Source organism: Mucor mucedo, assembly GCF_025094135.1.
Source record: "Mucor mucedo strain NRRL 3635 chromosome Unknown EV154scaffold_48, whole genome shotgun sequence".
NCBI lineage: Eukaryota > Fungi > Mucoromycota > Mucoromycetes > Mucorales > Mucoraceae > Mucor > Mucor mucedo.
In genome coordinates, this window is record NW_026252332.1 from 125195 (window position 1) to 144244 (window position 19050).

General features: G+C 37.7%; 5 protein-coding genes across 5 annotated transcripts; 3 read left to right on the forward strand and 2 right to left on the reverse strand.

Annotated features, from left to right (window-relative positions):
* Window positions 1-83: 83 nt before the first annotated feature.
* On the reverse strand, window positions 84-729 carry EV154DRAFT_481650 (uncharacterized protein; the record flags this gene model as incomplete). Its single annotated transcript, XM_051598413.1, has 3 exons — window positions 84-225; window positions 300-405; window positions 486-729. The coding sequence occupies 3 exons, from the start codon at window positions 727-729 to the stop codon at window positions 84-86; spliced, it is 492 nt and encodes a 163-aa protein (XP_051457417.1).
* A 4366-nt stretch (window positions 730-5095) lies between these two features.
* Window positions 5096-6719, forward strand: EV154DRAFT_551867 (isocitrate dehydrogenase, NAD-dependent; the record flags this gene model as incomplete). Its single annotated transcript, XM_051605014.1, has 7 exons — window positions 5096-5140; window positions 5200-5256; window positions 5308-5715; window positions 5782-5915; window positions 5991-6171; window positions 6239-6313; window positions 6376-6719. 7 exons carry the CDS (start codon window positions 5096-5098, stop codon window positions 6601-6603), a joined length of 1128 nt encoding a protein of 375 aa, XP_051457418.1. The 3' UTR covers window positions 6604-6719.
* Window positions 6720-7415: 696 nt separating this feature from the next.
* Window positions 7416-9601, forward strand: EV154DRAFT_509707 (uncharacterized protein). The gene is made up of 5 exons (XM_051601626.1): window positions 7416-7832; window positions 7893-8158; window positions 8222-8584; window positions 8649-9409; window positions 9469-9601. Exons 1-5 carry the CDS (start codon window positions 7486-7488, stop codon window positions 9499-9501), a joined length of 1770 nt encoding a protein of 589 aa, XP_051457419.1. The 5' UTR covers window positions 7416-7485; the 3' UTR covers window positions 9502-9601.
* Window positions 9602-9715: 114 nt separating this feature from the next.
* Window positions 9716-13885, reverse strand: EV154DRAFT_443707 (PMCA-type calcium-translocating P-type ATPase). Its single transcript, XM_051597032.1, has 5 exons — window positions 13197-13885; window positions 12896-13126; window positions 12133-12814; window positions 10411-12076; window positions 9716-10342 (listed from the first exon to the last, which is right to left on the reverse strand). The coding sequence occupies exons 1-5, from the start codon at window positions 13743-13745 to the stop codon at window positions 9919-9921; spliced, it is 3552 nt and encodes a 1183-aa protein (XP_051457420.1). The 5' UTR covers window positions 13746-13885; the 3' UTR covers window positions 9716-9918.
* A 978-nt stretch (window positions 13886-14863) lies between these two features.
* EV154DRAFT_509710 (uncharacterized protein) lies at window positions 14864-15616 on the forward strand. The gene is made up of 4 exons (XM_051601627.1): window positions 14864-14897; window positions 14955-15099; window positions 15164-15393; window positions 15443-15616. Exons 1-4 carry the CDS (start codon window positions 14886-14888, stop codon window positions 15530-15532), a joined length of 477 nt encoding a protein of 158 aa, XP_051457421.1. The 5' UTR covers window positions 14864-14885; the 3' UTR covers window positions 15533-15616.
* The last annotated feature ends 3434 nt before the right edge of the window (window positions 15617-19050 follow it).

Sequence of the window (19050 nt, forward strand, 5' to 3'; positions counted from 1 at the left end):
AAGACATATAAAAAAATTAATTATGATCAAGCCAAGAAAAAAAAAAGATTTATTTAAATGATAATGAAAATATCTAAACTATACTAATAAGTGCTTCTCCTAGTTCCCAGCATAAAATAACTGGTTAACAGGCCAGACCACGAGAAGGTGGAAGCACATCCTGACCCAAAAAGTAAATTCCGATAAACCATCTTCAATACAGAACCTGATAATCCTACATGCCACCTACCCACAATGCGCAACATAAGAATCACCAGGACCAAATACCCCCTACACCATGTTGGGGTGGTGCTTTTTACCCTGGCAGTAGAATCGTAGCAACCGCACCTGGACGAGTATTGGCTTTAAGGTTAACATTCCGTGTAGATGAGGTAGCTGTCCAACAGGATGCCAATCTATGGCTGCCTATAGAATGCAATATCTCTAGCGTAGACGTAAACAAGGCAAAGCACTTACAAGATGCATTCGGGTACTAAACTTCCTACTGTCATCAGATACCGACCAAATATAACAACCCACACCAATTCCAATGACCAAGAACGTATCGACTGGCTTCAAACGGCTACGACCATCCCACCGTCTAGTAACACGCTCTATATTCACCCTCCACCAAGCAACGGGTGTGGCACTAGTTTTAGTAAGAAGTTCCTGGAACAAAAGGCGACAAGCCCCAGTCAGATTGTTGTACTGAAATCCGAATGAAGCGATACAGACAACGACCAAGGCCATTGCCTAGCGACTTTGACAACCAGCAGACTCCTCAATGTAATCTTTTTAGGGATTACTACGGCCTTTGGAACACTGCCCGATCTGTAATGAAGTGGATAGATTTAACGGAAAACGAACAGAGTCGATAGTGTCATTCTTGTGCCGAGCCATGCTAACTTCTCTGTTCTAATGTTTAAAAAAGAATAAAAAGATAAAGGACGTTTTTTTCGCAGCAGTCTCCCTTTTATACCAAAAAAAATTTTTTTTTTGTTTACTTTGTTGATTTTGTCTAGGCTACTTTTACAAACTTGATTTTTTTTTCATTACTTTTTGAACATATGTGTCATCCTTTGAATAATCCGTGAAATTCTCATCACATCCGTGTGCATATCATAGTTACTTTCTTCATTGGATGTTGAGAAAATGAGCATTGAAGTTTTGCTTTATCATGGGAGATGTTCTTTTTGTGCAACGGATTAAAAAAAAAGATCGGCAAGATTAAACAATCTTTCACATGATTCCTTCAGCCCGTGTCCTCTTCATGATAAATCAAGTGTTTGAAACTAATTAAGGCCACGCCTATAGTTACATCGATGGAGTGCGGAGAACGCTTGCATCCATGCTACTCTTTATGCTATCATCTTCCAATATATTTTTTAAAAGGTATACTAGCGTAAATAGCGCCTCTCTAAGACGATGGGAAATCTATCGGAAACCTACTACTTATATAAGCATTCAGGTATCTCGCTGGAGATCTCTCGATTTATTAAATAACAATATGACCCCAAAATCCTACATCTAAATAATCTAACAGGTTTAACACTCTAAACGGAAGGTCCGATTTGACTAAAGTTTAGGTTACAAGATGTTACATAATTCTAAGAGTAATTTTTATAACTATCCTCTGACCAAAACAGTGACACTGTATCTGAATTCAATGAACTGTTTTATCTTTCCCTTCAAAATTTGTCAACGTGGGTGTATAGTCGGTTGTGCTGAAATATTCAGCTAATGTTGATAAAATGAAATATCACTTTCTACTGCGATAATATAACTATCAAAGAAGCTAAAGTCTACTAAAAATAATTCTGCTGGTTTGAGGTAAACATTACATTACTGAGCCAGAACAATCTATTATGATTCCGCACATCAATATTTGATCTTGTCATATGATGTTATATGTTTTATTGACTAATATTGACATCATGTACTTTACAAGATTTTCTATTCTCACCTGTACGCTGATGTTTATATGTATGCTTGTTTTCATGAAGCGTTATCCACTTCATTTATCTTTTATGGTATTTCTATATACTTCGTATAAAGTGATGTCGCAACGCACTGTATTGCCCATGTCTTTTTTTTTTTTTTATTCCTTAAACCAAAAAAAAAACATCGCAACTGACTTCCGACCAGCGTTTCAGCCTTAAACCAGTTTAATTATGGACTGTGTAAATAAAAAATGAGCCACATGAAGGTTATGTATTATTTTAAAGGTATTTACACTTCGTTCTCTCATCTTTATTTCCAACTTATACTACTACTCTTCTTAATATGCAAACCTTTACAAACTTCTTCAAATCTTCCTAACTTTATAAATATCATCAAATCTTCCCAGGACTCTGCAAACCTATAGTCTATTTCAAAGCACGTAACTCTTGTCAAGTCTCTCTAAAGATTATCCAAAGCCTCTGAAACTCTAAAACCCTCGTCAAATATTCTCATCTTGTGTCAAGCCTCTTCAAAACTCCCCTCCAAGACTCTGAAAATCTCTTAAACTGGCGTCAAGCCTCTTCAAAACTCCCCTTTAAGACTCTGCAAATCTCTCAAACTGGCGTCAAGGCTATGCTATCTTAACTTCATCTAAAGTTCCAAGGCTTTAAGGCAGTTGTTCTACTTCTGATCTTCTTTTATTCACGGTACAGTATAAGCTAGTGGTTTAGCGTGGCTAAATCCGGTGAGAGCTTGTAGCTGTAGTCACGATTTAGATATGTGCTCCAGGGCTTAGGAGGCTAACAACTCGTTAGTGTAGGCAAAGATCCCCTGGTGGTAGTCTCCACATATTTACGATTATAATATTCCCTGCGAATGGGGAATACCCTGCGAACTGGGGTTAAGTTTAATGAGTAATTTTTTTTAGAACAGCTTGTCTTTTTCTCCTCTGGTTCTTGGTGACTCTCGGATGGTCTCTTTATTTCGCCTTATTCCATACAAAACTTTTCCCATCTTTTATTTTTTACACATTAATCTCAATAAATATTATTTTATTATTTTACTTTATTATTTATTATGCTTTTAATGACATTATTAATTTATTTTTTGAGCAAAAGCAAAGGACCCTAATAAAAAAAGGTATATTGAAACTCCGAACAAGCAACAAAAGTGACAGACGTCTGGAACTTTGATATTGGAATACCCACATACTTTAAAAGTGCATTAAGGTATAAAGAAGCACGTCAGCTATACTCTCAGTCATGTTGTTTACCGATTCATTAGTGCCGATGAAAAAAGTTGCTGTACTTGAAACTCTTCCTCTTCAACTGAAGCTTACCTTGGACCAACTTTATGCAACAGTAAGCCTTTTATTGCGGACGCAAGCAAGGAGCTGAAGCCTCGACAAGCTTTTCTTCTTTTCTTTATTCATTCAGTTACATCATTACAAACGTTTTTCTGTGTAACCATCATGACAATTTAGTTGGTCAAGAAGGCTGTCATTTAATTTTTAAAGACTGAGCAAGTACCATAGTTACTATGAGGTTCAACTCTACCTTCTTTTACCTATGCAGCATATTCTACACTTGCATTTTCCCTTCCTGGCTTCTTCTCTCTTCCTAGGAGATACTTACCCAATAGTTCGTCCGCCTTTGTAAATAAAGCTTGAATTATTTAACTATACTATCCTAACCTCGAGACATCGAGATCTACAGAATCCTTAAAATGCGTCACCATGGCAGCGATAGTGTTATCAGTACAAAGGTGGGGGTCTTTTTTTTCCCACTTTCTGTTGAATGCGTTTCTTGTGCTTAGAGTAAATGAGTTAGGTGGACTAGGATTTCTTTTTGACGTTTCGTAATTTTGATAGTGTTTCTACCGACGCATAGCGTTAGGTGGATATGATGTTTACAATCAAAAGTTATTTTCTTTTTTTCCAGAGAACCCTTGATCAATTCGGTCTCTGTAATTTTAGACTATTGTTGTGAGCAGATTTGTTGTACAGTCATTGAGAGTGCATATATTTTGTGGTAAATTTTATTTTCTACGCTGGAATTTTCGGAATGGTATAGCTTCAAATGGCACGATTATGTCACAATCTTTGATCAACACACCTTTCTATTAATTTAATTCAAAGCCAAAATATCTGTGAAAAAGGCGCCTTTTCTATGACCCGACGTTTACTTCTCCGATACCGCCATTAATTTTTTCCATCCGCAGGTGTAATGAAGGTCCCAAATAAGGGTATTTCTGATGTAAGGATACCTGTTTTTTTCAGGAACGTCGGGCGTTTCCGGCATTAATAGTGCTAAACCAGTAATGTTAATATGGGTGAGATTGGCAACTCCCCACACCCGTTTATACCGACGGTGGGGCAACACCAAACTATATTCGGAAACCAATCGTATCGTTGTATTAAGGTTAAACATATAAATACATTTTTTTTATATATGTGGGTGACATTAATTTTTTCTGCTTTTAGTGAAATAGTTGAGTACTTCCATTTCCCCCGCAAGATCATGATTTGGAAAGAAGGCGGGTTCCGTAGGGACTGAAGATAAAGGAAGTCACTCAATTGAGTATGATATAAGGAAGGGGGGGGGTTCTCAGTAAGGAAGACTCAGCTGCTTCGTCGTCCTAGATACCCGATGGTCTTCATCAAACATTCCATCCGGAAATCCAAGTCTTCAGGGGAATAACTGTCGCTCAAATTGCAGTAAAATCGATCTGCATATATATATGTCTTAAAAGAAGCCAAAATAAGAAAATATGTGACCAAATGGAACATGTGGGGTAGAACGGGTGAATGAGCCAATGGTAAGCTTGGGATTGTTGAGGTTTTTTTTTGCATGAATTAACAAAAAAAAAAAAAAAAAAAAAAACTTTCCACAGGAGAATTAGAGCTGTTTCTCACATGCAAACAAGTTGGGAACTGGAATAATTTTAGGGAAATGAATGTGGGGAAGCTGGGTGCGATTTTTTTGACAGGTTCCATAAACAATTCATTACGAAAACTAGTTTTTTATTTGAAAGTCATTTCTGGACGTTTAGGGCATGGTTACCCTGGGGGTTTTAAAAAAAAGTTTTTTCGGTAATACAACGTTTTCCCGGGACGGATCTTTTTTTTTTTTTCACCTCTTCTTAAACAATAAAAAAAAGGGCTCCACCACACAGAATGCTTCGCAACATTATTTCCAAACCTGTTATTAACGTCATGCAAGTAAGTCCGTTTTTTTTTTTTGAAACAACAATTAATAATTTTTTAACACTCTTCATTAGTCCGCCACACGCACATTCACTTCTATCCCCACTCCTGCTCCCGTCGAGCAAAAGTCTGTAAGTGACATGTTTTTAGAAAAGAAAACCGCACTAAAACCATCACATTAGATCTTCCCCAAGAAATATGGAGGTAAATACACTGTTACCATGATTCCTGGTGACGGTATCGGTCAAGAAATTGCCATGTCAGTGAAGGATGTTTTCAAGGCTGCCAATGTTCCTGTCGAGTTCGAACAATACGATGTCTCTGGCATGACCTCTGAAGACGACACATTGTACCAAGAGTCTATTGAGTCTCTTCGCCGTAACAAGGTTGGTATCAAGGGTACCCTTTTCACACCCACCTCCAAACTCGGTCACAAGTCTTTCAACGTTGCCATGCGTAAGGATTTGGACATGTATGCTTCTCTCTCTCTTTGCAAGAACATGCCCGGTGTTCCCTCTCGTTTGAGCAACGTCGACATTGCCATTATCCGTGAAAACACAGAAGGTGAATATTCTGGTTTAGAACATCAAGTAAGTCTTTTGTTGTACAAATACACACAAATATTTGTTTTCTAAATTTTAGAAAAAAAAAAAAAGTCTGTTCCCGGTGTTGTTGAGTCACTCAAGATCATTACCCGTGTCAAGACTGAGCGTATCGCTCGTTTCGCTTTTGATTTCGCCATCAAGAACAACCGTAAGAAGGTTACCATCGTTCACAAGGCCAACATCATGTAAGTTTTTTTTTTTTTAAAAAAAAAAATGTGTCTGTGTATGAAAAGTGTTGTCTAAAATGCATAGCAACGTAGGAAATTGGCTGATGGTCTCTTTTTGCGTACTTGTCGCGAGGTTGCCAAGGAATACGAACATCACGGACTCGAGGTGAATGACATGATTGTTGATAACACTGCCATGCAACTTGTTTCTCGTCCTCAACAATTCGATGTGATGGTCATGCCCAACTTGTACGGTAACATTGTCTCTAACGTGGTAAGTTTTGATTTAACTTTAGGGATTTGCATGAAAAAAAAAATAACACCAAAGTATAAATAAATAGGGTGCTGGTTTGATTGGCGGTCCTGGTTTAATTCCCGGTTGTAACATTGGTCGCGAATACGCCATGTTTGAGCCCGTAAGTTTAGAGAAAGAGAGTTTAAAGAGAAGATAAAATATTAAAAAATGTATAAATGATAGGGATGTCGTCATGTCGCTCTTGATATCCAAGATCAAAACTCTGCCAACCCCACCGCCATGTTGCTTTCTAGTGTGATGATGTTGAGACATTTGAACTTGGATGAGTATGCCAACAAAATCTCTGCTGCTGTCTATGATACTATCTCTTCTGGTTTAGCCAAGACTGTCGATATGGGTGGAAACAGCACTCTCAAGGAATTCACTGCTGCCGTCATTTCCAAATTATAAACTAGTTGTGGGAACATCCACAAAAAAAAAAGCATTTTAAACAGTATAGATTATTTATAGCATAAAAAAAAACAAGAAAAACAAGAAAAACATTAAAAAAGATTTGTTTTATATATAAGTGTGTGTTTAGATATTAAGAGTAAAGTGAGTGAGTGTTTGCGGGTAAAAAGAGAGTTAAGAAGTAGTGGATGCAGAGGCCCAGGATTGATTAGAGTCACTGCTTTCTGTACTGATGGTGGAGTCACTGAATTCTGGGAAAGAAACATAACTTTTTTGGAATTCTGATAGTTGATCAAGGCATAAATTTGGATCATTTAATAAACGATGATGGTGTTTCGATGTACGTCGTCTCAACACGACTTTGATGAATTCTGAACACATTTCTGACCAATTTGATGGCTTTTCTTCCTTTCTCTTTAAAAACATGCTGGACACCCCAAACAACAAGAAAGAAAGAAAAGAGAGTGAAAGGAATTTTTTTATTATTATTTTGAAGTGATAAACATTTTCCATGAATGCCCCCCATTCCCATAATGACACCATTTTCTACCTCCTTGATCCTCTTGTGGGTTTCCCCCTCCTTTATTATACGTCATTTGTTATATATTTACTTAATACGGGGGCAGATTGTTATGGTTTCTTTGTGTCTCTTTAGAACTTTGCTTATATAAGTCGGAGAATATCAAATCAGATCCACCTTTTAATGCTTATTTGACACTCGCTTAAACTACTTAAAAAACCTGCATATTTTATCACACATGCCTCATCATTTATTTTAACCCAGGAATTTGGATCTAAAATCTAAACCGCGCGCGCTCTACTAAAACCCGTCATGCGAAAAAAAAAATTAAAGTTTTTTTTTTCTTCTCTTTACTTTCAACCATGAGCATTCGCGCAATGACAAGTCGGTCTATCAACTCTTTACCCAGCTTGCCCACCAAATTTACAAAGGCCTTACCCGGTGATATTTACACAACCAATGTTTCGCAAGACAATCAAACTAACCTAATGAGAACGCCTCGTCCTGTGCATGGAGCCGTTTATTCTCACGTATTTCCAGAAACCGCTCCCGATCCTGTTGTCTTGGCCATCTCCAAGCCCGCCTGTCAAGAAATCGAGCTTGATTTTTCCGAAGACCAGCAAAAGGACTTTGCCGAGGTCTTTTCCGGCAACAGAGTCCTGCCAGGTACTCGTCCCTGGTCTCTCTGTTACGCTGGACATCAATTTGGGTAAGAAAATACGGACTAAGAAAAAAAAAAGAGTGTTTGATTAGTAATCCGTACTCTCAGTTATTATGCGGGACAGTTGGGTGATGGCAGAGCCATATCCTTATTCGAAACTGTCAATTCCAAAGGAGAATCTTGGGAGGTTCAGTTGAAGGGTGCAGGACGTACGCCTTATTCTAGATTTGGTGATGGTTTTGCTGTACTAAGATCAAGCATTCGAGAGTTTTTGATGTCGGAACACATGCATGCTTTGGGCGTACCCACCACACGTGCTATTGCATTAATTGATACAACAAGAGACGTTTACAGAGAAGACGGTCTCCGAGAACGTAACGTACTCACTATTTACTGCTAAAAAGCTATCCCCCATATACTCATATAGAATTATTTAGTTCAACCTGAAAACGGTGCGATTGTGGCACGTATGTCTCCATCATGGCTCCGATTTGGTAATTTTGAAATCTTTTTCCATCGTGATGATATGGACAATGTTCGTAAGATAGCCGATTACACGATTGACAATGTCATCAAGGAAGATCTTGTTGGTGCAGGTAATAAGTATACACAAATGCTTAGAAATATTACAAAGAATACAGCACACATGGTGGCAGAATGGCAAGCCATTGGATTTAATCATGGTGTCATGAATACAGACAATATGTCTATTTTGGGTCTCACCATGGATTATGGTCCCTACCAAATCATGGATTATTATAACCCCCTCTACACATGCAACCATTCTGACGATTCCGGACGTAAGCTGATTAAATATATATATATAAATTATGCATGACACTAACGAGTGTCTCTGGGTGGTAGGTTATGCATTCCATCGCCAGCCCTCCGTCTGTATTTTTAATCTTGTCAGATTAAGCATGCCCTTATTTGAACTTATCGGCGCCGAAGAAAAGGTCGACTCGTTGGTGTTCCCCAGCAAGGAAGACGAGACTCGAGAAAATGTGACTGATGAAAAGACGCTGGAAGTTTATCGTGCAAAGGCACAAACCATTGTACAAAACATGCTTCAAACTGAATACAAGGAATATTTCATGTCAAGTTTATTATCCAAGATGAGATCCAAGATTGGCTTAAGAAAGACAGACTCCTCCAATGCAACGGATATGGATAATGTGATCATCCCGTTATTGGACTGGATGACTGCCTATCATATTGACTATCACCGCTTTTACAGATCACTGGGGAATTATCAAGTGACGGAAAAGGGAGAAGACAGTGATGCAGAAACTGCTGTCAACCAATGGCTTGAGATCTCTACCGAAGATGCATCTCAAGTGGAAGCAAGTAAAGAAGCTTTAAAACCTTGGTTAGCCATTTACCGCCATCGTTTACTGGAGGAGAAATCAGACTGCGAAGAGCGAAAGAAGCGTATGAATGCTGTGAACCCCAGATTCGTCCTTCGTAATTCGATTGCGGAGCAGGTGATTCAGGCGTTCCATAAGGATCATACGGAAGAAGAAGCCAAGGAGCTTTTGAATGTGTGTCTAGACGCTTGTATCGATCCTTTTAAAGAACACTATGACGATGCTAGAGTGGAGAATTGGATCAAGAGCTCAATCCCGGTAAGTTTTAATTTGACCCCACATTTTAAAAATCAAGCATTCTAATGGGGTTTGTTTAGGATACGGATATGAGATGCTCCTGTAGTTCTTAAACAGGGTGTATATGTATATATTTTGGAATGTGTCACTGGACACCTTAGTCGTATGTTTCATGAGGAGGGGGTGGAACAATTAATACATCATCTATTGAATTTTTTGGATTTTAATAAAGAATAAAAGTATAATTAAGTGTGTGAGAGAAAGATGGTTTGATATTACCCTAGAATAGAGTGTACGGCGAGGAGAGAGGGTTTGGAAAAAAAGAAAGTAGAGAGAAGAAGAAAAAAAAAAAGGGAAGCACTATACATGAACTTCGGTTGATGAAAAGAAAACATACCGATTATGAAATAATTAAAAATAAAAAAAAGGGTTCCTTTTCTGTAAGGGGAGGAGGGGAGTTAAGGGTTTTAGAGGAAAAAGATTATGCAGAAGGATATAAAGAAAGAAAGGGGGATTGGAGGATGAAGCATTTACTCAAGACTACGAATAGATCCTGAAGCAAAAGAGTGGTTATCATGTTTAGAAGATCGAGAACGCATGGTGTTGGATCTTTCATTTGAATTCCAGGGCAAACGTTCATTACCAGCTACGTAGACGGCTGGAACTGTGCTTCCACCTCCCATGTATTTCTCGCGAGTAACAGGATCACGGAACAAACACGCAAATATGCTATCAGGAATAAGACGGATCACCACACCAATAGGCAAAGAAATCACACCAATCACAAGCGCAATAGCCCAATGGGCCGCATCAAGTGCAACTACCTGGAAAGCAGCACCACCGAATTGAACAATAACAACCTGACCAAGCACACAGATAAGGAAGATGGCCAAGAAGAACTTGTTGGCAAAAATATTAGTAAAGATATTGAGATGACTATCGATACGTCGACAACTAATAGTAGTAATAACAATAAATATGAGTATACACATGTTTGAATTAAAGAAAAAATTACAGCTTACTTGATTTCGTTAAAGATTTGACAGAATACAAAAGTATTGAATACAACTGTTTGTAATACGGCTTCTTGGGTATCATTCTTGAGGACATTACTGTATAAAAGAACAAGGGTAACAACAATTTGGTAAATAGCTTGACCAATGATCATCTTCCACATCTTGAGGGTGATTAAAGGCGCGGTACGTGGATCAGGAGCACGATCTAATAATTCTGCAGTTGGGGGGTCAGTAGCTAAAGCAAGGGCAGCAAAGGTATCCATGATCAAGTTAACCCACAAGAGTTGAACAGCCGTCAAGACAGACTTTTGATCATCACTAGCAACCGCAGAGATAAAGGTCAAGATAACAGCAGTAAGATTAACGGTAATTTGAAATTCCAAAAACTTCTTGACCGCATCATTCACACAACGACCCCACATGATGGCCTTGACAATACTGGAGAAATTATCATCCATCAGAATAATACTAGAGGCCTCCTTGGCAACTTCAGTACCAGCAATACCCATCGAGAAACCGACATCGGCCATCTTTAAAGCAGGACCATCATTGGTACCATCACCAGTGACTGCAACAATATCTCCTAATTCACGTAGTCTGCTTACAAGAATTCTCTTATCTTCAGGACTTGAACGAGCTAACACTTGAAGACGGGGTAAGACACTGTCCATCTCAGATTGGGGCAATTTTCTGAATGTAGGTCCTTCCATGACGATACCGCCAGGAGTATAGATTCCACATTGTTTAGCAATACTTTTAGCGGTCACGACATTATCACCCGTCACCATGCGAACAAATACACCTGCACGTTGACAGGCTTGTACAGCTTCAGGTACACCATCACGAAGAGGATCTTCGATACCAACAACACCAAGGAAAGTCAAATCATTATTCTCTACAATATCGTCATAAGGAACATCCTCGTCCTGATTCAAAGCGGGACCCTTAGGTGGCCATTGTTCGAAATCACAATAGGCAATACCAATCGTTCTTAAACTCTTCATGGCATAGCTTTGAATAATGCGTTCAACACGGTTGCTATCATCACCGTTTAAGGGACGAGTATTGGCACCATTGTAGTCATCACGAGTAGAGGAGGAACTTTTGAGCGTAAGGATTTTATCACAAAGACCCAAGACAATTTCGGATGCACCTTTTACATGCACTCTGTAAATCATTTGTTGAGGTTGAGTAGGGTGAGGGATCTGCAGGACGGTAGCCATGGCCTTGCGTTCAGAACTGAAAGGATATACTTGCTCCACAGGCCAGCGAGTACGTAAAGAATCATAGTGTTCGGCACCAATCTCACGAGAGAATTGCAAAAGAGCGGTTTCGGTCTTGTTTCCTACAAAGCAGGGCTCTCCCTTCTCGTTCTCTCCTTCAAAGGCATTGGAATTGACAGCAATGGATTGATTGATCAGGTTAAGGGCGTCCTTGGGTGCAGTGGAAGACACCTTCTTGAGGTCAATCAGGTCAGAGCGAGATGCAGGTGGGTTGTTGATAAAGCGGAATGACGAACCAAAGGTACCAGCAACCACCGTCATTTTGTTTTGCGTCAGCGTACCCGTCTTATCAGAACAAATGGTGGTCGCATTACCCATAGTTTCACAAGCAGCTAAGACACGGACCAAATTGTTATCTTTTAGCATACGTTGTGTAGCATAAGCGAGAGCTAAATATAGAAATTTGGGGTTAGCATGAATCGGAGAAAAAAATAGGAAACCTTACCAAGTGTAACGGCTAATGGTAAACCTTCAGGGACGGCAACCACAACAATCGTCACGACAACAATTAGAATCTTCATGATAGCCATGACGATCTCGGTAGGTTGATCTGGGACACCTTCTTTCCATCCAACAAAGTAACGAATCAACAAGACGATCAACATTAACAAACCAGCAGCAGAACCCATCTTTGCAATCATTTCAGCCAAGTCATTCAACTTTTCTTGCAGGGGAGTGCTTTCGGGTTCAGAACGAAGGGCCATCATGGTACGACCAAAGTAGGAGTTTTCACCAATGGAAGTGACCAGGTAAGTACAGACACCTTCCAACACTTTAGAACCAGAGATGATGAATGGATCCGGGGTATTTTTATGCTCGGCGGGAGGTGCAGGTTTACTAGGTTTAAATCCGGATTCGGAAGATGAAGGGGAGTCAGCAGATGGGCGATAGTTATGACGGACATCGTTTTCTTTGGCCTGGGTGGCAGCCATACGCTCACACATCTTCCAGGGCTGTTTACGTACTGCATCAGATTCACCGGTGGCAGCAGATTCATCACATTTGAGATTGTGACCTTCGATAAAGATACCATCTACAGCGACAATGTCTCCTGGCTCCAGATGAAGGATATCACCGACCTGGATATCATAGACAGAAAGCATAATGACCGTAGATTCACGTGTAGCCTAATAGAAAGGAATAAAAACGATCAATATCTTACAAATAATTTCTATAGGGTTCGAATAGAACATTGCATCTTTGTTTACCTTGACTGCGCGATCATCTTTTTTAGCATTCAGTTTTCGAAATTGCTTCTCCTTTTGAAAATCATTCACACTACCGACCATGACAACAAGCATGATGGCAACAATAATAGCAACACCTTCGACCCATTTGACACCAGGAATTCTTTGACCAAAAGTATCATATTCGGGAACAGCAATATCTTCATACAGACCGACACCCAACGAGACTACAGCAGCAATAGCTAATAGAATCTATAAGAAAGGAAAGGAAAGAAAACAAAATTGAGTATAATGCCAGTAATTAAGGTATTGTAAATGTTACCAGTGTTTTATCTTGAAATGCGATCCACATGAGCTGGTATATGGTTTTTGACTGTGTCTCTGGAAGCACATTAGAACCGAATGCGTGTTTTCTCTGAGGGAAGGCGGTAACTTCTGGAGCAGAGACGGTGACATCGGTTCGATGGGTCAATTGTCTGCCCAAAGAATGTACGGTAGGGGTTCTCTTGAATTCGATCTCCTCAACATAGACTGAGTCATCCTTTTCCTTTAATATTTGTGTGAGAGAGATGTTTTGATGCTTGGGAGGGTTAGGTGTTAAACCAGACTGGAGGTCGACTTGCAGACCACGAGCCACACCTTCAAGACCACCAAAAGAACGTAACAAAGGTAAATTCTTTGGGTCCATCAAGGCTGATAATTGGTCGGGTACAAACGCAAAGGGATTAGCCGGGTCATTGTGTGGAGTAAGGTGATCCCTTAAATCAATTCTAACATTATCATTCTTTTCATCCAACACGTTTGAATGATCTGGTGTAACAATGAGTGTTGGATCTTCGCTAGCAAGATTATGCTGGTGATAATTAGACATTTTTCTTTGCACTATCGTTCAAACAAAAGCTACTTTTTTTTTTGTCTACTATTTTTTTACAAGTAAAAAGAGAGGAGAGAGAAAAAAAAAGAAATGAAAAATGATATTACAAATAAAAAAAAGTATGGAAAATAAAAATTAGAAGTAGAAAAGAAAATGTTAAAAAAGGACAAGAGAAAATTTCAAAATGTATGAAATATATGCGTTTTTTTTTTTTTTTTTTTTTTTTTTTTTTTTTTTCTTAATAGAAGTTGGATTGTTAAAGGAGGTGTTCTCTTTTTCTTTATAAGCTTATAATAACGGGGTATAACCCAAAAAAAGAAAGGGGCGGACAGAGAGGCATAGCAAAACTTATAGTAAATCTATGTAGAACTTTCCTGCAGATTAAAACTTCTTTTGTTTATTGCATGGGAAACAGATGATCTTCAACACTCTTTCTTTTATTATCTGTATATCTCTTTGCGCATTTTTGTAGTCTAGGTTCGGGTTTTCTGACAAATATTAAAATCAAGTGTTCAAAATATAGAATAAAAAAGATTATTGCATTTTGCATATTTTCGATCCAATCTATGCAGCCTTGTCTAATCCGGCCATTCCATCACCGTCCTCCAGACACGGAGAAGGTGGCATATAAACAGGCCCTGAATATTATAGAGGGTAATTGTCCCTCTTTTGATATCTCTCCTCTCCCTTGATGCAAGCTGAACCAAAATAATAATGAAATGATAAGATATATATGTTAAATTATTTCCCACTCACTGTTAAACTAAGGGGTATTTCTTTTAGATACACTGGAATGTCTTGTCTGAATTTTATTTAAATGTATACATGGGTTCCCCTTTTTTATACAAGATATATGAAATACCACCACTACCACCACTATGATAGCATAATATGTAGAAACTACATATGCAGTGTTATCTATATAAACTAATCGCATTTATATATCCTCCTTTCTTCTCTTTTTCCACTCTTTTCTCTCTCTTTTTTGTCCAATGGGCGGAGATTGATGATCGAAAAAGGCACATTGTTATTTATTCTTTGTCCAAAATTAGACATTTCTCGCAAAAATAAGGGAAATTGAAATCGTCATTTTGATTTCTTCACCTTTTTCTTTTACTTTTTCATCAAAAAATCACAATGGCACCCATGGTAAGCTAATTAAATCTCCCATCTATCTATTTACATAAATTAATCTCCTATCGAAAGAATAAAAGACGTCAAAATTCAAACGTATTTGCCATGTTTGACAAGGCACAGGTGATGGAATTTAAGGATGCATTTAGCATCATGGATACAAACAGTGATGGCTTAGTGGATATTAATGATCTCAAAGTAACATTCGAGAGATTAGGTACAGCTTTGTTATTGTGCCACTTATACGCTTAGTGTGTCACTTACATTTATTCCCGATTTAGGCCAGCCTGCTACTACTCAAGAGATCGAATTAATGATGGGCGACGCAACAGGCCCCATTAATTTCACCGTATTTCTCACACTGATGGCAGACAAACTAGCAGACACAGACCCCGAAAATACAATCCTGAAGGCATTTTCTGCTTTTGATGACACCCGCAACGGAAAGATAAATGCAACCTATCTGAGAGAATGCATGACAACGATGGGTGACAGATTTACAGACGAAGAGGTATGTGATTTTATTGATGTCTTGGGTAGATACTAATTATTATTCTCAGGTCGATATCATGTTTAAAGGATCAGTCATTGATGATGAGGGAAACTTCAATTATAGAGATTTTGTGCGTGTTTTGAAACATGGCGAATAAGCCCATTGTTTTTATTCTGTCAGTAACTGTAAATTTTTTTTGTTCTTTTTAATAAACCCATATACCTATTTTTTCATCTCCAAATTTGTTAATGCATTAGTCTGGACTTGTTTATAAATAAACCTAGTAATGTTTTTTTTACTCTTGTTTGCATAAAGCCACTGAACACACGCTCTTATCATTAACCGAAAGGAGGGGAGGGGCGGGCGGTACAAGTTGAAAATACCAAAATTCACACCGACTCCCTTTTTTAATAATAAAAATGTCATAAAACAGAAATCTTATTGCCACCATATAAACCATATGAGCTAGTGGCAACTATGGGGCTCCTTTTTGTGTGTAGATGAGTGAGCGGGTATGGGTGTGTTTAGCCCCTGAAAAATATGCATCTACTATATTGTGGAGTTGTAATAATGTATATCTAAAGTACAAAAAAAACCTATATCAACACATCATGACACTGCAAGAACACATCTATTTTAAATCTAGAATCAAGCGGAAAAGAAGTCCCTTCAACCTTTATCTTTGCATTATAAAAAAAGATAGCAAGGAAACGAGCAAAATTTTGCGCATGCTGCTGAGTAAACACAACAAATAATCAAGCTGGGAGAGCGACAGCAGAGCCCGCATCTCCTGCAATAGCATACTTTTACAAGAAATCTTTTTTACATACACGTGTAATTTCCATGGGAAGAATTTTAGTCACACAGTCCTTTTTTTTTTTTGACAAAATAATCTTCTTTTGGATGCATAATTGTTTACCTAATCTGCCTAGGGATTTGGAAAAAACCAGTTGTTAACATAACATAATGCAGTACAGTGTCTGCAGACTATATCTATAAAGTAAAAATTGTCTCAGTAATGGTTCCGTCATATCAAAGTGAGATCGGTTGCATTACAAGATGGAGAATGAGGGGTAATCATCATAAACACACACACTAATTTGACAGGGACCTTTTTTTTTCAATCCAATACCGGACGTCTATTAATAGTTTATACGGCAGTAACAACGATAAGGGAATAAAAAAGTTGGTTGGTCATAGACCCTTTGTTGGGCGAATAATGATTGACAAGATACATAAGTTCCACACAAACAAAAAACAATGGTGACCATTTCTTTTTTTTTAAGGGAAACTATTCACCCTTATTTTATTCACTATAGTTACAATCGAATGTCAAAGCTAAAGTAAATAATTTGTTTCTCCCCCTTGAAATATCTGCCTTTTTTTTTTTCTTCAAAAAGATTACTTTCACAAGACACTATAACAAAAGTTTCAACAAGTACGATCCGCTACTATATGCAAACAATCATCATATAAAGGTAATTCTCCTTGATAAGCTTGTAGATCTCTGAACAAATAATAAACCAAACAATCAGGATTTCCCCCCAAAAACGTAAAACGATAAATACGTAGCTAAATTCACGATGTCTTTAAATGCTCCTCATTTTTGACGCTCGCATATGTATCCTTGTAGCATTTAGTGGTTCTACTTGCAAGTAATCACAACATGATGAAGCTATCTATTGACTACCGGTTAAAGCGTTTTGTGGAATCTTTCCCCCCATCCGTTAGTTTCTTCTAAAGACTGGTTGGTATACTGCTGATACAAATTGTATATCGCCAGGGTCATTTATTAAATTTTCGTAATACTTTAACATGTTTGGTTTCATATCTTGTGAACTTTGTTCCTTTAAAAAAAAATAATCCATAAATTCCTTATGTGCATTAGCTTATTACTTCACTCGTCAAACCTAACTTCTATTGTAAACAACAATGGTATTAGAGGGATCTAATCTCTTAAAAACAGATTTTTCCCGGAAGTTCTCTGCGTCATTATTCTAAACACTGCAGTGAATTCATTGTAGATATTTATATGATATATTAAGATAGCTGTAGATAGTTGTCAGATTCTACTTTTTTCTAAAATAGACCTTGGCTGCCATGTCCACTAAGACTTTTTTTTCAAACGAGCTAGCGAGTATACGTTAGAGGCACTCTTGTCTAAGAATGACGAAAAGGGGGTTGGGGATTAAAAGACTGTGCCTCACTTTCAAAGATTCCCCGGATAAATTTATAGTTTCAAACAAACATGATAGTTCCGACAAAATGCAACAATGTTTCCTATTCCATTGTAGTAGCCAACATCATTACCACTCGCATTTATTAGATTGCAGAATTTCTGACTATTTTTTTTTACTCAGTGCGTGCTTTACTTGGAACGCCACCAAGGGGAAATATATGTGTAAAATAACGAGTTTTAAATGAAATCAGCAATCCCTTGGCTTATAACTTAAAAAAAAACCCCTCTTCCAATTCATAGACTGAAATAAGAACTTAACAATGAAAATGGAATAGCTAAATGTCTGAAATTAATGTTTGTAAAAAATGAGAGACACGGCATTGCATATATTCACCAACATCATTGTCTGTTGCCCAGTTCCAGTACGATTTATACATCTTCATTTTATTACTAAAATTAAATACAGCTTATTACTTCAAACTGTTGGTTTAGAAGCAGGGATAACTTTAATAGGATGATGTATAAAAATCACATATTTTACAGAGTAGTAATTATGTTAGACTCATTAATTGCAAATGCAGTAGATATGTACGTCCATTGTCAGAATATGTTTATTGATTCAAAGTAAAGCAATAAATGACTTACTAGGCCAACCTGATATCAATTTTTAAAAATAGAGGGCTATTGGTATAATTCGTGGTTGTGTTAAATTAAGGATTCCTAAAACAGCATTGTTGAATCCATTTGACACCCAAAATTCTGCCTTTTACGCATATGATGTTTGTGACGCATGCTCATATGACACAATTATTAGCTTAAAATAACAGTACCGGCAAAAATAAATATTTGGCGTAGAAATCTTAATTGAAGACGCCAAATGTGTGATATCATGTAAATTGTGCCTATTTCTATAAATAATTTAATAGTGTGACACGAGTATTTTTGTTGAAGTAAATTTGTAGTTGTGTTGAATATTCATCAAGCCGGTGACAGACCATTACAGAAGCAAAATTTATTTATCGACGACTATTTCTTTTGAGTTTTCCTAATATGGAACATATGTACATTCCCATCAATTGTAACACTGGTAATATTAAATACCCCTCTGCATCAAAAGGGTTTACATAGAGATTCGAGCCTAAATGATTTATTTTAAAATGTATCAGTGATAATAGAGGCGGCAAATCCTATCCTATTAAAAAGTTTTACTTTAAACAGCCAGCATTAGTTCGTGGGCAATTTGCCCCAACTTGATGAAATCTAGATTTGCTCAAGTTATTTTTTTTGCCTGTATGTATCATACATCTTGTCACAAGATTGCATAGTTTAGTATCTATACATTACAATGCCGCTAGCAGTTTATGATCTGGTATGTTGGGGTACGTTTCCTGTGTAGTCATAGGATATATTAAAGCTGTTACCATGGGACCTCTTGCCAATGAGTATCTTACCATATCATAAAGGATCAGTATATATTCTGACCGTTCGCTAATATA

What these genes read in the sequence shown, in the direction of transcription:
- EV154DRAFT_509707 (XM_051601626.1), top strand. Translation starts at nt 7,486, where the DNA reads ATGAGCATTCGCGCAATGACAAGTCGGTCTATCAACTCTTTACCCAGC. An exon ending in CCATTCTGACGATTCCGGAC is followed by an intron (nt 8,585 to 8,648) that starts GTAAGCTGATTA and finishes TCTGGGTGGTAG; the next exon opens with GTTATGCATTCCATCGCCAG. An exon ending in GGATCAAGAGCTCAATCCCG is followed by an intron (nt 9,410 to 9,468) that starts GTAAGTTTTAAT and finishes GGGTTTGTTTAG; the next exon opens with GATACGGATATGAGATGCTC.
- EV154DRAFT_509710 (XM_051601627.1), top strand. An exon ending in AGTAACATTCGAGAGATTAG is followed by an intron (nt 15,100 to 15,163) that starts GTACAGCTTTGT and finishes TTCCCGATTTAG; the next exon opens with GCCAGCCTGCTACTACTCAA. An exon ending in ACAGATTTACAGACGAAGAG is followed by an intron (nt 15,394 to 15,442) that starts GTATGTGATTTT and finishes TATTATTCTCAG; the next exon opens with GTCGATATCATGTTTAAAGG.
- EV154DRAFT_443707 (XM_051597032.1), bottom strand. Translation starts at nt 13,745, where the DNA reads ATGTCTAATTATCACCAGCATAATCTTGCTAGCGAAGATCCAACACTC. An exon ending in CATTTCAAGATAAAACACTG is followed by an intron (nt 13,127 to 13,196) that starts GTAACATTTACA and finishes CCTTTCTTATAG; the next exon opens with ATTCTATTAGCTATTGCTGC. An exon ending in AAGATGATCGCGCAGTCAAG is followed by an intron (nt 12,815 to 12,895) that starts GTAAACAAAGAT and finishes CCTTTCTATTAG; the next exon opens with GCTACACGTGAATCTACGGT.